The following is a 15,661-nucleotide window of genomic DNA, read 5'->3' as shown; positions in this document are numbered from 1 at the left end:
CCCAAAGAATATATAATATATTATGTTTCAGCTCAAACCAAACTGATATATATGACAGTTTCCATTTACCGAATAAAGCAATAAATTAGAATGTCTTTTATTTAAGGAAAGGAAACAAAACAAAACTTATTGGGAGCAGATGCATTAGTAACTCTTCTCTTTCACCCAAGAGGAGTAACATCATCTTGTGAGGTAGACTTTTCCATTTTGTAAAGTAGGACCTCCTTTTCAAGGTTCAGAAACTGTGACTTTGTGGCATACTCAGGGTCCCTAAACATGGAATGTTCCAGTGCTCACTTGAAGGAGCTAGAGCTAACCTGAACCCCAACCTCTCTGAGGCTCAGTGTTCAGTGACTTCAGGAACACTGGGCATGGATTGTATTGTTTCCTGCTGATATTTTCATCTTCCACAATTGTGACTTCCTTGTATGTTGCTTTGCAGAAAACTTGCTTTATTTGACGAATGGAATTCCTTGGCTGTTTATGTTTCAATGGATAACACAGTGGTCATTGAAGATATCAGTGAGTCCACAGTCTGTTTACCTTTCTGGGTTGTGGGTGTGAGGTCCTTCCTCACCATTCAGAAATCAGGAGTGAGAGATAGATATATATAGATAGATATACAGGCAGAGAGAGGCATAGACAGAGGCAGATAGACAGACAGACAGACATGCCTGGATCTTAGGATGCTGGGTCCCTGCAGACTGGTACACACACACACACACACACACACACACACACACACACACACACGCGTACACTGGCTCTGACCTGCCCCATCAGGGCAATGGAGCTTAGGGGATCACAGAACCCTGGTTAATCATCCCCTGCATCCCTTTTTTCTCTTTCCTTTCAGTTTTATGAAAGGAAGAAAACAACAGGAGGATTTTTCTGTTCCTCGGTGCGTTACCAGACCTTTTCCTTGCAGGACACCCAAGTGTGGATAATCAGTTAAACCACCAACATGTCTTCTGTGGAGACTGTCCCCTAGTCTAGCCCTGTGCTCCCCACCGTGGGGTTAGAGAAACCAAAAGACACGGTCCCTCTCCCAAAGACCCTTGCAGACTAGTTGAGAAATGAGATTCTCTCAATGAGCCGATGATATCTGACAGGAGGTAAGGGAGTGCTCAATTGCAAGAAGGAAGAGAAGTAAGGGCTGGAAGAGTGGCCTGGGCTTCCTGTGGGAAGTGGGACGAGCTGGGTTCTGGTGGCAGATAGAGACAAAGGCCTTCTAGGCAGGGGGTATCATGTGAGGTCTCCCTTAGTTTTGACTTTGGCATATCTGTCAGGGCTGGATACCTAATTTACCAGCTTTCTTGTCTCCTGTTTCTAGAAAAAATGTGCCGTGTCCTTCCCTTGAGAACTGATACAGATGGTGAGAGTCCCCCTGATTCTCTGAATGCTTCGAACCACAGTAAGGCCACCTCTGCCTGCTGCCCAGCCTGGAAATCCCTGCTGCTCATTGTGCCCCTCCGCCTGGGCATAAACCAAATCAATCCTGTCTATATTGATGCATTCAAAGTAAGTCACTGCTTTTTCCGAGCCCATTGTTGCCTGCCCATCACATCGCCATGTGAGCACAGAGATCCGTGAGCAGCAGTCCACAAGTGAATTGAGAATCTTACATTCTCTTTCCCTCTAGGAGTGTTTTAAGATGCCACAGTCTTTAGGGGCATTAGGAGGAAAACCAAATAACGCCTATTATTTCATAGGATTCTTAGGTAAGAAAAGAGGAATCACAAGTAAGTCATTATGGGCTAAGGGAGGGCGGGCAGAAAGTTTGCATGGGAGACCAGGCAATTCCAATTAATGGGCCTAGTCCAGCCTGGAGATGCTGTGGTCTCTGGTCAGCTCCTTCTGTCTCTGGCCTGATCTGTGGAGAGTAATACTTCTGTGTGCCTGACATAGAGCAGATCCCCCTTGAATGTCTCCACTTCCTTAACTCTTTATAAGATGATTTCACACTGCTTTCCTACAGGACCACCTCAAGGTCACAGCATTGCTTCAGCTCATCTCTCTTTTTCCTGTGGGGCCCAGGGTGGTAGAGTGTCACTCTTTTGGCCTTGTTGATCTCTGTCTTACTGGGGCTCAGGCATTTAGTCCAGGGGCCATCCTCTTCCTTCCCAGCTCCATGCAGCTGGGCCTGCAGGCTCATTGTTCAGAGCCATGACTCAGTGGGAATTAGAAGAGGCAAAGACAGATATCCCTTTTCTGATAAAACCACTAATCTAATATGGACCCTAACAAGTAGCCTGACATTCCCTGCCTAGTTTGACACCTCTGGAAACCCAACCACCTTATTCACTAGCTGTGACCAGAGACACTTAAGGCCCTTGGCACACAAGGTGAGCTAGTCCAGTGCTTCTCAAATTTTAATATGCACAAGAATCACCTTGAGAGTTTTTTAAAATACATGTTTGGTAGGTCTTGGGTAGTCCCTGAGATTCTGAATTTCTAGCTAGGTAGTGCTGGTGCTGCTGGTACACACACTATGCTTTGAGTACCAAGGACCTAGACACCTGGTTAGTGCTGAAGAGCACCAGGAAGGGAATGATGTTGTTAGGGATATTTGGTACAGGACACCTCTCACAAGAATGGAGTGGTCAGATACTGGACCTTGAAGAAGATTGCAAGGGACAGCCTTATATTATCAAGGGAGAACCAGAGCAGGTATGGGGGATGGTATGAGGGATATACAGAGGACAGGGTGAGGCATCTGACAGGAGGTAAGGGAGTGCTCCTTATCTCCTCCACCATCTCCTTGGAGATTCAGGGAGGTAATGTGGAGTGAAAACAAACATACTTGGTGGTGTATGCTAGTCTCCCTGTTGCTAGCTGTGTGACCACCAGAAGAGAACAACTCTCAATCTCAGGTTCCTCTTAATGGAAAATGGGGCTAACACCTCACTCACCATGTTGTCACATCAGAGTAGAGCATTCAGTAAAGAGTTAGGCATGTAGCATATACTCAATAAAAGGTGGCTCTACCCTGCCTGACCTCAACATCTCTTTCCTTTTTCTCTCTTTAAGCCTGGTGTTTCTATACAGTTGCCTCAGCTCTCTCTAATGCTGCCATCTATTGGCCAAGTCTAAGAACTACAGCTTGATGGAAAATTGGGGGGCTAATATTTTTCTAAGTACAAAAACGTAGTTATATAAATTTCAATATCTTCTGTTTCTAAGTTTTTGGGTTACTGTCAAATAAATGTTGCAAAAATCTATTTCTTATTATTTGTGTTTGAGGACAATGTTGACACAGATTGGAAAATAATTTTGGAAGGATTTCAGTGAATAGGGTATGCCACTCCTGGGCTTCCTGGCCTCCCTTATCCCAACTTCTCCAGAAAGAATTTGCCAAGATCAAGAAGCTCTTCTGAAAAAAAAAAAAAAAAAAAAAAAGAAGAAGAAGCTCTTCTGTTTCCTGAGGCCACTGGGGTGATTTTGTGTAGTTTGACTACTCATGAAAGAGGTGTGGACAATCCTCAGTGCCAAAGATAGAGGTTTACATAGTGCCCACTAACTCTCAAAAATCTTTTTGTTCAACCTTCACTCCACAGTCCCCTCAACTTCCCTTTTCTGACTTACCTCCTAGTGTATTAGGTTGGGGGGTTCATATTGGTAGAATGTCTGAAGGGAGGGATTGGATGAGAACTGCCATTTTCTAAACAGCTATTTTATGCCAGAGACTGCAAAGTGTCCTCTCTCTCTCTCTCTTTCTTTCTCTCTCTCTCTCTCTCTCTCTCTCTCTCTCTCTCTCTCATCTCTATCTCTATCTCTTTCAGTAGATAGATATGGATATAGATATAGATATAGACATAGACATAGACATAGACATAGACATAGACATAGACGTAGATATGGATAGTTATATATAGAGGTATAAAAATAGGTAGGTAATTATATATAGACCAGAGGCCCTGTGCATGAAATTCATGCACTGGGGAGGTATCCCTCAGCCCAGCCTGCACCCTCTCCAATCTGGGACCCCTTCGGGGGATGTCCGACTGCTGGTTTAGGCCCTGTGGGATTGGGCCTAAACCAGCAGTCGGACAGTCCTCTCACATTCCGGGACTGCTGGCTCCTAACCACTTGCCTGCCTGCCTGCCTGATTGCCCCTAACCACTTCTGCCTGCCAGCCTGATCACCCCCTAACCGCTCCCCTGCCAGCCTGATTGACGCCTAACTGCTCCCCTGCCAGCCTGATCACCTCCAACTGCCCTCCCCTGCAGGCCTGGTTGCCCCCAACTGCCCTCCCCTGCTGGCCTGGTCACCCACAACTGCCCTCCCCTGCCAGCCATCTTGTGGTGGCCATCTTGTGGTGGCCATCTTGTGATGATGTGGGGGCGGCCATCTTGTGACAACATAGTTATAGTTAGCATAACACCCCGGTAAGATAAAGATTTTTATTTCCATTTATACCTGAAGAAACTAATAGAGGGGATGTGTTCTTAAGAACACCCAACAAGAAAGTAGTGAAGCTGGGATTTGATCCCAGTTTGTTCATCCTTGTCTACCATACCACATTGCTTCCCTGATGCTCTCTTTCCTGAAGGGAAGCTGGGAGAAGCTCTTGCTGTGAGAAACTCTGGCCAAGGTGAGACTCTGACTGTCAGATTTGTCCTGTATAGAGGGGAGATATTTGTCTCCTGTGCTTTAGTAGGGGTTGCCACCTGGAGATCTATAGTGTGAACCCTGTGTTTGCAGTTGGTTGAATAGCCTGCCTCTTCTGTTCAGGCCTTGTTAGAGACTTTAGTTTAGTTCCCACATCATTTCTAGGACTTTTTAGATTTTCTTTTCTTTATTTATTTTTTAATCCTCACCTGAAGAAATTTTTCCATTAATTTTTAGAGAGAGTAAAAGAGAAAATATCCATGTGAGAAAAACACATTGATTGGTTGCCTCTTGCAGTGCCCTAATCAGGGCCATGGCCGGGGAGGAGCCTGCAGCTGAGATATGTGCCCTGGACTGGAATGGAACCCAAGACCCTTGGGTCTGCAGGCCAATGCTCTTTCCACTGAGCAAAACTGGCTAGGGCTAGATTTTCTCTCTCTCTCTCCCTCTCTCTCTCTTAAAAATAGTCTTTAATTTTTTTTTAATTTCAGAGAGGAAAGGAGATGGAGAGAGAGATAGAGACATCAATGATGAGAGAGAATCATTGATCAGCTGCTTCCTGCACACCCCCCCCCAACTGGGGATTGAGCCTGCAACCCGGGCATGTGCCCTTGACTGGAATTAAACCCAGGACCCTTCAATCCGCAGGCTGACACTCTATCCACTGAGCCAAACCAGCTAGGGCTACTATATCTCTTTTAAGTACTCTTGGAAACAGGGTACACAGGCAGAGAGGATGCTGCTATTATTCCCAGCACCTTAATTAGAAACATTCTGGAAGAATGATGCTTAATTATAACCCTGCTTTGGATTCGTATTTTCTTGTGCACAACTTCCTTCTCCTCTTGCCTCTTAGGCTTCCCTCTAAACATCCTGGTTATTGCTCTTCATTGTAACTTGAAGCCTTTTTGATATAACTGATGTCACCCACCTGTGGTCTGGGGGAATATGTACCTTGACTTTCATAAAATAAATCGTATGGAAGCACTGAGTTTCATATACTCTCCAACATTTATTTGTAGAGAAATACTTTTGGATCTAAGCAAGATACTTCTATGACTTACTTGTATTTGTATTGTGTTTTAGGCATTTTACAGAGGTGAATTCTTCTTGTTCTTATAATACCCTATGAGGTAACTGGAACAGGTCCAATGACACCAGTTTAAAAACAGAAAAATTAAGACAATGATTTAATAGGCTTGTCCTAGGTCTGTGATAGAGACAAGTTGAGTTTTCATCAGACATAAACATATTCTTTTCCAACAGAAGCACTTATATGTGCCCAATACACTCCTGGATGCCATTCCAGGAAAGGTCTTTAGGGCATCCCTTCCCAGCCCATCCTCCTGCTACAGGTAGGTATTTCTTTGGTTGTCTAACTCAGTCTAAAACACAGAAGCCTAGATGGCCCTCAGGCCTGGATAATGAGGTTAGGGTGTTCCCTTAGACACTTTTGCCTACTCAGTATGCCGCTGGTGAGCATTAGGGAAACTCTCAGCCCTTTGAAAAGTAGAGATTTTATTATCCTAAACCCCTCCCAGGTAATTATTGGGCTAGACTTTTTCAATTTAATGAAGCATGGTTTTTCTTTTATTTGTAAACATTGATAATCTCAAAGTGAGTTTTTCGAGCAAGGTATATCTGTAAAGAAGTTAATGTGAACAAGGCAGTGCTTTCCAACAGGGATTACTAACTTGCTAACAAGGACTAACTTGCTAGCTAATCAATACCAGAAGTCAGCTTCCTGGTATCTCATCCATAGCAAAGCCAGCATTCCCATTTCTTTTGGAGGCCAAGGCCTTTCTCCTTACCAGATGTGCTCTCTGACTGTATCTCTGAGAACCAATGTTCTGGAACTAGATGCTTTCCAATGTTGAAAGAGGCAGGAAACCCCCATTGGCACCTGAACTCATGGCCTGGTGATACTACCTACCACCTCTTTGCTACTGCTGCTCACAGAGCTTGCCACGTCATCTGTAATCTCTCATCCCCACCTTTTCCCAAACCTGCTGCTTTCCATTTTTGGAGTTGGACTTTGAGGAGATGTGAATGCTAGGGCAAGTCTTCTCATTGAATGTTTAGATTTGAGTGTGGGTGGCTTCCTTAGGTATGCTCACCTTAACTCGGGCTTTCTATCATCTCATTTTCATTGTCACCAAGGGAGGGGTTAGGGAAACCATAGCGCCTCTTCCCAAGGACAACAGTGGAGCCAGGGCAGGTGGTTTTTTGAAGGTTAAACATGCCTCATTCCAACAGGTGATGAGCTCATTTTCCTGGACCCTCACACAACCCAGACCTTTGTTGACACTGAAGAGGATGGAACCGTTGATGATCAGACTTTCCATTGTCTGCAGTCGCCACAACGAATGAATATTCTGAACTTGGATCCTTCCGTGGCATTGGTGGGTGTCTGAAGGTTGGGTGGCCCGTGAGATACACTGACGCCCTATTACAGATTTGTTCCCTGGGTATTTTCCAAGTATATAGGTAGGGTGGCCAGATTATATTAACTTACCACCCCCATGAGAGGTAGTGTAGAATAGTGGGGAATGAGTGGACCCTGAAACCAAATTGCTCAAGTTGGAATTCAGGCCCTGCCACTTACTAGTAATGGACTTAGGGGGAGTCCCTTTACCTTTCTGAGTCCTTTGTAGGGTTGTGTGAGGTATGCTGTACATTGTGAATATTCTATAAATGTTAGTTATTATTAGCGTTATCATCTTTCACACTTTTCCTTCTCACCCTCTAATTATTGCCACACAGGCCAAGGGAATAATGTAGGGTATCAGTAGGGAGGGAGAAGGGGGCAAGATCCACTGGTTAGGCAGTGCCAGTTCTCTGGGTACACAATCCAGGAAGTTTCAGCCCCTCCTGCCCCGAAGTAGTATGGCTGCTGTCTACACACATTGAAGGTGCAGCTGCTGTGAAGTAGCCAGTAGTTCTGAGGCCTGTCTGCATCCTTCCTTCTAATTCAAGGCACCAGTATCCAAAGAACCCTTTTTCCTTAGACCATTCTTTTACTACTAGATGATAGCTCTGAGGATGGAGAACAAGGCTGATGGTTCTTTTTATTCTAATAATTTCCTTAAAGTAAAACCACCGTATTAAATATTGCCTCTAGATAAAAGTACTATTTGGATTTTGTTTACTGGTTTAATTGACTCTTCTTTATAGATGTGTATATTTTTACACTAAATGTAATGGAATTAACCCCACACTGGAGATTGGGCTTTAAGTTACTATATCTCACAATATGAGGGGAGAGTATATCTCACAGTATGAGGGGAGAGGGATATGGAGGAAAAGGGACAAGGAGAAAATGAAAGGGTCAGAATAAGAGAGAGAAGCATAGATACAGGAGAAACAGAGGGAGAGGGAGATGGAGAGACTGAAGGAGAGAGAGAAACAGAAAGAGGGATGGGAGAGAGAGAATGAGGGGGAAGGAAGAATGAATGAGCAAATGCTTGTGTCCAACTGAGGCAATGTCTAGGAGGCAATGTCTAGAACATTTCCCAATGTTCCTCCTAATTGTTGGGAAATCACATCCAAGGAGAGTGGCCCACATCCCACATAGTGGCTCCATCTTGTAGTACAGGGAGGGCCTTCCTTGGTGCCCCTGACCAGTTCTAAGTTACGTTCTTTTGCTTTCCCCCAAGGGATTTTTCTGCAAAGAAGAAAAAGACTTTGATAACTGGTGTAGCCTTGTTCAAAAGGTAAAGATATATGTGTTTCTTAATCTTAAAAACAAAAGTTATTCAGCGTGATACATTTTCAAGACTTTTTCATAGTAACATAAACCTAGCCTGATATGACTCTACTGCAAGAGAAAGAAGCTAAGATGTGGTAAATTGCATATAACTTTGGGGAACCAAAGAAAATCTTTTGTTAGAAATATGCTTAGTAAGTCAAGTAAGCGATATTTTTAGCTTCTTAAAGTTTTATCTCATTAAGCCTACAAGTCATGAAATATTTAACTAATATTCTACCATTTAACCTAAAATGCCAATTTCATATAGCTCAGCCTAAGTTTTTTTAATCTGTTTAGAACACAGATGATTGAAGAAACTGATTTACTTTGCTATTTATTTAGGTTAATGTACTGTATTCCATTTACAGTTTAATGTACTGTATTATTATGGTTTAGGGGACTTGCCTTTCTATTCACTGTCTTATTTATATAAAATATAGGCATGCTGCTACTTAAAGGAAAGACAATTTGGAGAAATCTGTGTAAATACTAAAGCAAGCTATCATTTTTTTATATTTTGTGTAAAAGAGTAGTTATTGTTTTGCTGGATCACCAATCTTTGTATGTGTCTCCCTCATTCTGAGCTTCTAACACATGCCAAATATGTGAAAGACATTGATAAACGCTTATTGAAAAAAATGAAGGGAGATCATAGGGCAGTGATGGTGAACCTATGACACGCGTGTCAGAGGTGACATGCGAACTCATTTTTTTGGTTGATTTTTCTTTCTTAAATGGCATTTAAGTATATAAAATAAATATCAAGAATATAAGTCTTTGTTTTACTATGGTTGCAAATATCAAAACATTTCTATATGTGACACGGCACCAGAGTCAAGTTAGGGTTTTTCAAAATGCTGACACGATGAGCTCAAAAGGTTCACTATCACTGTCATAGGGAGTAGTTTAAAGGGCCCTGGATGGGATAGCAGGAGACACAATGTTCTCCTATTTGCAAAACAAAGAGATTGGAGCCCAGAGCCTCTTGTAGGTGTAAGGGGGGAAGATTTTTCTTCACAAGTAAACAATTAATACAAATGTCCCTAGCTCAATCTAAAACCCCAGTTAATAGTTAGTTGAAACATAATGGATACTTATTGTCTAAAAACAATACTTATATTTCAGGATGCAGCAAAACTATATTTATATCAAATTTAAAATTAGAAGAAAAATTTTCTGATAAGACTGTGCCATTTAAATTAGGACATACACTGTAAGTGTTGGACTATATGGAAACCATGCCAATATGTACCAGTATTTCTCTTGGGGCAGATTTTATTTGATTAACCAACATTTCTTTGGAGCCAACACTTCAGGAACATCTCGCCCCTAAATTGAGTTGAGTCCATGCAACTGGCATATGACCTGAACCTCATGATGGAGTTTGGGCAGTGAGTACTGACCTTCTATCAGATACTCCCTCCATTGGCCTTCCCTCCTGGCCAACAGTTTTAGAATTGAAGAGGGCTGGGTCTTTAGATGGGTCAAATAGAGGATGGGAATATTTGCTAGTTCTTTGCTTTCACCTGTCAACAATCAGGCTACTCTCTTGGGACTTGGGGTCATAGACTGCCAATTGGACAGAAATATAGTGACTGCAGTGTTTATAACTGCTTCTATGTCTCCTCAGGAAATTCTAAAGGAAAACTTAAGGATGTTTGAATTAGTTCAGAAACATCCATCGCACTGGCCTCCCTTTGTACCTCCAGCCAAACCAGAGGTAACAACCACTGGGGCAGGTAAGTGGTTGTTCAGGGGCCCTTCAGCCAGCATACCCACGTGTAGCAATTGGTTTATGAGATAAAAGCAATCATCTGAACCAATCAAGGAATAGTGCTTCTGATTATTTAAATCCTCTGATGAACTGATACTGATGTCAAAGAATGATAATAGCAGAAAATGAGCTTAGTGCAAAAGTTCCATATAAAATCAAAATGACTAGACATTTTTTTTCATAGTCTGGTTCAGAATAACAAATCATAGGCCATGGGTGAGTCAAAAGGTGCCTCCAAGTTCTTACAGAACTTCCTCATCACGTGACTAGGACTATGTAATAAGTCTGGTTATTTTGATTCTTTAGAGAGAATTTCTAATAGTTGGCAGTGGTCCTATCTGTAAGTCTCCTCCACAAAAGCTTTTCTTTAGAAAAACAATTTAAAAATGCATAGTCTTATCTACTGAGTAATGTATTGACTGTTTTAACTAAAGCATCAAGCTTTTCTTCTTTCTCATTTTTGTATTCTCACAGAATTCATTGACTCTACTGAACAACTAGAGGAGTTTGACTTGGAGGAAGATTTCGAGATTCTGAGTGTATAAAATAGTAGGAACTCAACCTTAAGATTTGTCTTCCATCTGGCACCAGAAGAACATGAACTCATTACATAAAACTTTTGTAGTCAGCAAGTGCCTGTTATGCCAACAGCATACAAACTTGATAGCAATCAATCATGACTGAGCCAATCACCGCTTCTCAGAAAAAACGTTTAACAATCCTCTCCCAGAAAGAACTAAAACAATCATGGGATCTAGGAGCAGAAAGATTAGGAGCCATTCTTTGCTTCTCAGCTTGTCTTACTTGGCCATAGTGACTCTGCCACTACTGAAATGAGGAGGTGGACTTCTGGAAGATAGACAGTAACTCCCACCTTGCTTCAAGCACCAGCAGATGAGAAATGGTTACCCGTGCTTCCGCACCCTTTTAGGTGTGACCTCTTTTGGGCTAAATACTAAGAAGCAGTCTGTTCTTTTGCTCTAATAATAAAGTGATTACACCAGGGAGAAAAAGCTCTTGTTAAATTATTTGAATATGTATTTTAATTAATTATAATTAATATCAAAAAGTTTGTCTAAGAAATTATGTCAGATGTGGACTTATTGATCTCCTGACTCTTTGGGGGAACATTACTAGTTAATGGGTCACTGTTCCCTTCTTTACTGATACTTTTGTCAGATATCACCCTGTCCTTAAATGAAATCATGATCACTTAGGTCAAGGGTCAGCAAACTTTTTCTGTAAAGGCCAGATAGTAAATGTTCCAGGCTTTGTAGGCCATGTCAACTCTGTCTCAGCTACTTACTAGTAACCGTGCTGTTGGAAGTACAAAAGTAGCCATAGACAATCTGAGCCTGGCTGTAAACCAATAAAACTATATTTAGAAAAATAGGTGGATGGCAAATTTAACCTACAGTCTGTAGTTTGCCAATCACTGACTTAAAATGTTGATTTTTGTTTGGGAAATTAAAAATCGTGTTTGAATTAGACTCCATTTTGTTTGACAGCCTTATTAGAAAGAATTATTCATATGGTCACCTTTAATCTGTGTATCATATACAATTCCAAACCTTTTAAGGACTAGCAACATACTAAATTTTAAAGCACATTTTCCTATTGTCTTTGCCACCAACTCTCCTTTGTGGTTGCACCTCAAGTCCCAGCGGTGTCTTCCCCATTTCTTCTTGCCCTCTTAACCTGTATGCATTTCACATGCATCTCAACCAAGTTGTGAGGAAGGCCAGCAACTGGGGTTTGAAAGCTAGCATCAAGCCAAGGTGTGTTTCTTGTATATTTAGAAATATTATAACACTTGTTTCCTTAGATTCCAATTTTTCCTCTTTTTCTTTCCCCAGTAGGTAATATATTTCAGTGGTTCAAAATTCAAAATATTCAAAATGGTATTCAGTGAAATGTCTCTTCTTCCCAAGTATTAGTTCCGTTCCCTGATGCTCCTGTTGTTATTAATTTTTATCTTTCCAATGGATATATTTTATACTATACAAACATATGCATATATATCTTAGATTTGATTTTAACAACTTTAGCATTTCTCTACTGTTGATTTATTTGAAAATGATCCTGAGGTGCCAGAAGTATGTGAACTCCTTTCTTGAACTCTAGCATGGGACTAAAAGCAGTTATAGGCTTATTTGAAACAGGTTTTGGGTTTTTTGCCTGTTAGAGGACTCTTTCTGTTCTTTGACTTTAATTGTATTTTTTTCCTGTCTCAATGTTTTGTTATAAAGCTCAATTTGTAGTAACAGGAGCCCCCATGGCTCCAATGGAGACTCATTAATTGTAGTGATATGGATTTAGAAAAGTTTTCATCAAAGAACATCGAGAGTCAATTGTTCATGCTAAATTCCTTTTATTTGCGATGTACAGAGCTGACAACCATGTTTTTTACTCAGAGAGGAGGTGAAGATAACAATAATTCAGATTATACCGATTATGTTTTATTTAAGTTGGCACAGTTTACATAATATTTAAGGAAACAGAGTCATCTGGAAGGAATTGCCTCATGTCAACATATCTAAGTGTTCTGGGAAACTGATAAAACGGTTAAAACAAATCCCCCAAACAGAACACAATACACTTTATAGTTGACTCAGGCTTGCTTTAGGTCTGCTAACTGCTAAAGAGAGGAGTGTGTTAGATTTTTATGAGGTTTTAAAAATATTAAAATAGCTTAACAGGCTACCTGTAAAAGAGTAATTGGAAGGGCATTTTAATGGAAAGTCTTTTACAGTCTCAAAATGCAAAGGAATCAATAAACTGCAGCTTCAGTTTGCCACATTACACACATCTGGATAGCATTTGGATGAAACCGGGACTTCTGAGAAATTGGGACAAGGGATTTACCTTTTTGCTCCTGGAGTCAAAAGTAAAATTCACACCTCCTTACCCACCCACACTTCTACCCATGGCCTGGGAGAAAGGGCTGTGGTTCTCATTTCCCTTTATGGGCCTGGCCACATTTGGTGCATCCTCCACTCTACTCTGGACCCGGCCAAGTAATACTGGTAGGTCTCTGCCTAGAGAGGGAGTTGACAAAAAGGATGTGATTTGTCTAGGACCATATGAAGTTGATGAGCCCTTCTTGGCTTCTGGCCTTCAAACCTCCCTAAGCAATATGGGGTCCAGTCGTGCTTACTCTCGAAGTAGTCTTAGGCCTAGACTACTGGCTGGCACCTCATTCCATTTCTGCTGCCTGCCTAGACACAGTGGGTTTTCTTGAAGGGTGAAGGCTTGCTCTATGCAGGCCTGAGTCATCCATGAATACTTAGCCAGGTATATATTTTTTTTCATGTGGAAACACTTGGTTGTGGTTTAAGCCAAATAATGTGTGGTGACCTCTGGACATAAAGAAATGACTTATCAGTTATTATAGAACCACTTTGTGATCAAAATGGTGAGGAAAGCTAGCAGCTTTCTAAGAAACTGGAAGCCCAGTAGGTCTTTCTGAGGTCACACAAATATCCAAATCAAACAGTAGTGCCAGGTTGAAATGGGACAGCAGATCTCAGCAGGGTGGGCTCACCCATTAGGCCTGAGGGTTGGGGTGACCAGTATCCAGTAGTCCAGCCCAAATGAGACTCCAATGTACAACTTTTCAGATAGGAAAATGGGCTTAGGCCTTTCTTCTTCAGATGGTTTGAGTTTGTGAGGTGACTGTTCTGTGGAGGAAGGGACAGCAAGGGGCAGAATGGCAGGAGCCACCCTACAGGCTTTTCATACACACCTGGCAGCGGCTGACTCGTGTGTGGAGCTGCCCAGCTTTCAATGTTTCTGGTACAGGTTCCTCCCCAAACTGCTGCTTCTCCTCCACTGTTGTCAGCCAGAAACTGTACTTGTTGGCAAAGTAGTGGCAGGTACCCCGGGCACCACTGCACTCAATGAAAGGAGTGGCTCGAAAATCCTCTAAGCAGGAGCCAGGTGAGACCAGGGACTGGCCTCCACCCTCGGCGCCAGCGGCAGTGTGCTGAAACAGACAGGGGTGAAGTGTGAGCTGGGCCCATGGGAGATGATAGACACTCTGCTGCTCCAGGAGGAACATGTGCTTCCTTCTTAAACTCAGGCCCCTTGGCTCATCCCTAATGTCTAGCCAGCAGACCAAAGGCTGTATTTCTGGACTTAGGCTGCTCGTCCTCCTTTGTAGTAGCCTCAGGGCCAGTAGATCCTTCCAAGATTCCTGGTGCCCACCCAACCCACTGCTCATGGGCTGTGACCACATCTCAGCCAGTTTCCCAAACTGCTGCTGCCCCACAGAGTTCTGAGGTGTGCTCAGTGTGTCCCCCCTCCCCCAATTCCATGAGCAAATAAGTGTTAGGCTGAATTAAGAAAAAAATCAATAGGTTTTGGAATGCAGTTCTTCTCAGAGCCAGTCTACTTCAAGCCCCAGGTGGTGTACACCAAGAAAGAAGAAAGCATGCAATACTCCACAAAGTGGTTAAACCATTGGTCCCTCCCCCAACATATCTATTAATAGCTCTGAATTTACCTTCATTAGAACTTATATTTTCAATCTGTACCACAACCTTTAGAGCGAGATATTGTGTTTGTTACCTGCTATGTACATGTAGGCCTCAGATTTAGCCTAATATTCTGGCCCTCACTTCAGGAAGCTCCTGCAGCACCCAGTTCCAGGATTTCCTCATCAGTGTCACTCATGAGGCAATATTCTTTGGTCACAATATCTATAGACAAAAGACCCTCTCTCCGTCACTTTAGCTGGGTTATTATCTGGACCACATGAGGTGGGGAGGCCTCATACACACCCAGGTCAGGAAATGGCCAATGGGACAGATGCCCAGGTTGGACACACAGTTGCACTTTACTTTGCAGAACTTTGGGGAAGTGTGTCTCCATAAAAATGACCTTTCCTAATAAATGAAGTATCAAAGTGTTCCTCATTTTGATCATCAGGTAAGGCTTTCTAGCATGAATGACACATTACCCTGCCTTACTGAACAGAAGACACTGTATTTTACACTTTACAGATGACCCAGGCTTGTTGCTATGAATGTTGGTTTTTGCTTTGGAGGATAATGCAGGGACCCTGTACCAAGAGACGCAAATTGTAGACTTTTTGGGTGGCCTTTGAATTGTTTTCTCCCTCTTTTCTCCCTTTTAGTAGGCATGTCTCATTGCTTCCAGATGCCTTAATAGGCAGTCCAAATTCCCATCCTTACATGTTTTCAGAAAAATATAATATTCTAGTATGTTAGAATTATGTTTACAGTAAGAGTAAAGAGATTCTGAATAAGGGCTTAAGAGCACCCCCATGAGCAAAGCACATGATACTTCATACATAACTTTTCTACCATTCCTTGTGGAAGCTCAGTGGACAGGACTAAGATTGATAGGTAAGTAATTCTGTATTACACTGGGACAAACTGCCCAATTCACAAAGACTGCAGTTTGGTAATTCTTTGAAGATACTCTCTCACCACATCACCCCTGGTGATTTAGCAAAGAAGCTCTGGTGAAGCAGGTACTTCAGGGGGTTCACACTGATTTACTCT

General features: G+C 42.3%; 2 protein-coding genes across 9 annotated transcripts in view; one reads left to right on the top strand and one right to left on the bottom strand.

The window, feature by feature from the left end:
* ATG4A (autophagy related 4A cysteine peptidase) overlaps window positions 1-11,140 on the top strand; it is a 59,062-nt gene extending 47,922 nt beyond the window's left edge. For 3 of the 6 annotated variants that reach the window (XM_036304741.1, XM_036304740.1, XM_036304739.1), the window contains 7 exons: window positions 443-522; window positions 1,334-1,521; window positions 1,643-1,721; window positions 6,868-7,013; window positions 8,268-8,324; window positions 9,990-10,098; window positions 10,608-11,140. In XM_036304741.1, coding sequence (XP_036160634.1) covers window positions 443-522; window positions 1,334-1,521; window positions 1,643-1,721; window positions 6,868-7,013; window positions 8,268-8,324; window positions 9,990-10,098; window positions 10,608-10,678 — 730 coding nt within the window. In that variant the 3' untranslated portion in view covers window positions 10,679-11,140. Of the gene's footprint in view, window positions 1-442; window positions 523-1,333; window positions 1,522-1,642; window positions 1,722-6,867; window positions 7,014-8,267; window positions 8,325-9,484; window positions 9,533-9,631; window positions 9,662-9,989; window positions 10,099-10,607 lie in introns of those variants that run through there. The other 3 variants (XM_036304744.1, XM_036304743.1, XM_036304745.1) reach the window with 3 other exon arrangements.
* Window positions 11,141-12,487: 1,347 nt separating this feature from the next.
* COL4A6 (collagen type IV alpha 6 chain) overlaps window positions 12,488-15,661 on the bottom strand; it is a 398,864-nt gene continuing 395,690 nt past the window's right edge. For all 3 annotated transcript variants that reach the window (XM_036305431.1, XM_036305429.1, XM_036305430.1), the window contains one exon: window positions 12,488-14,118. In XM_036305431.1, coding sequence (XP_036161324.1) covers window positions 13,858-14,118 — 261 coding nt within the window. In that variant the 3' untranslated portion in view covers window positions 12,488-13,857. The remainder of the gene's footprint in view (window positions 14,119-15,661) is intronic.

Source organism: Myotis myotis, unplaced genomic scaffold, assembly GCF_014108235.1.
Source record: "Myotis myotis isolate mMyoMyo1 unplaced genomic scaffold, mMyoMyo1.p scaffold_m19_p_4, whole genome shotgun sequence".
In the NCBI taxonomy this organism is placed as follows: Eukaryota; Metazoa; Chordata; class Mammalia; order Chiroptera; family Vespertilionidae; genus Myotis; species Myotis myotis.
Note: the sequence above shows the minus strand (reverse complement) of the source record. Positions and strands in the feature narration are given on the sequence as shown.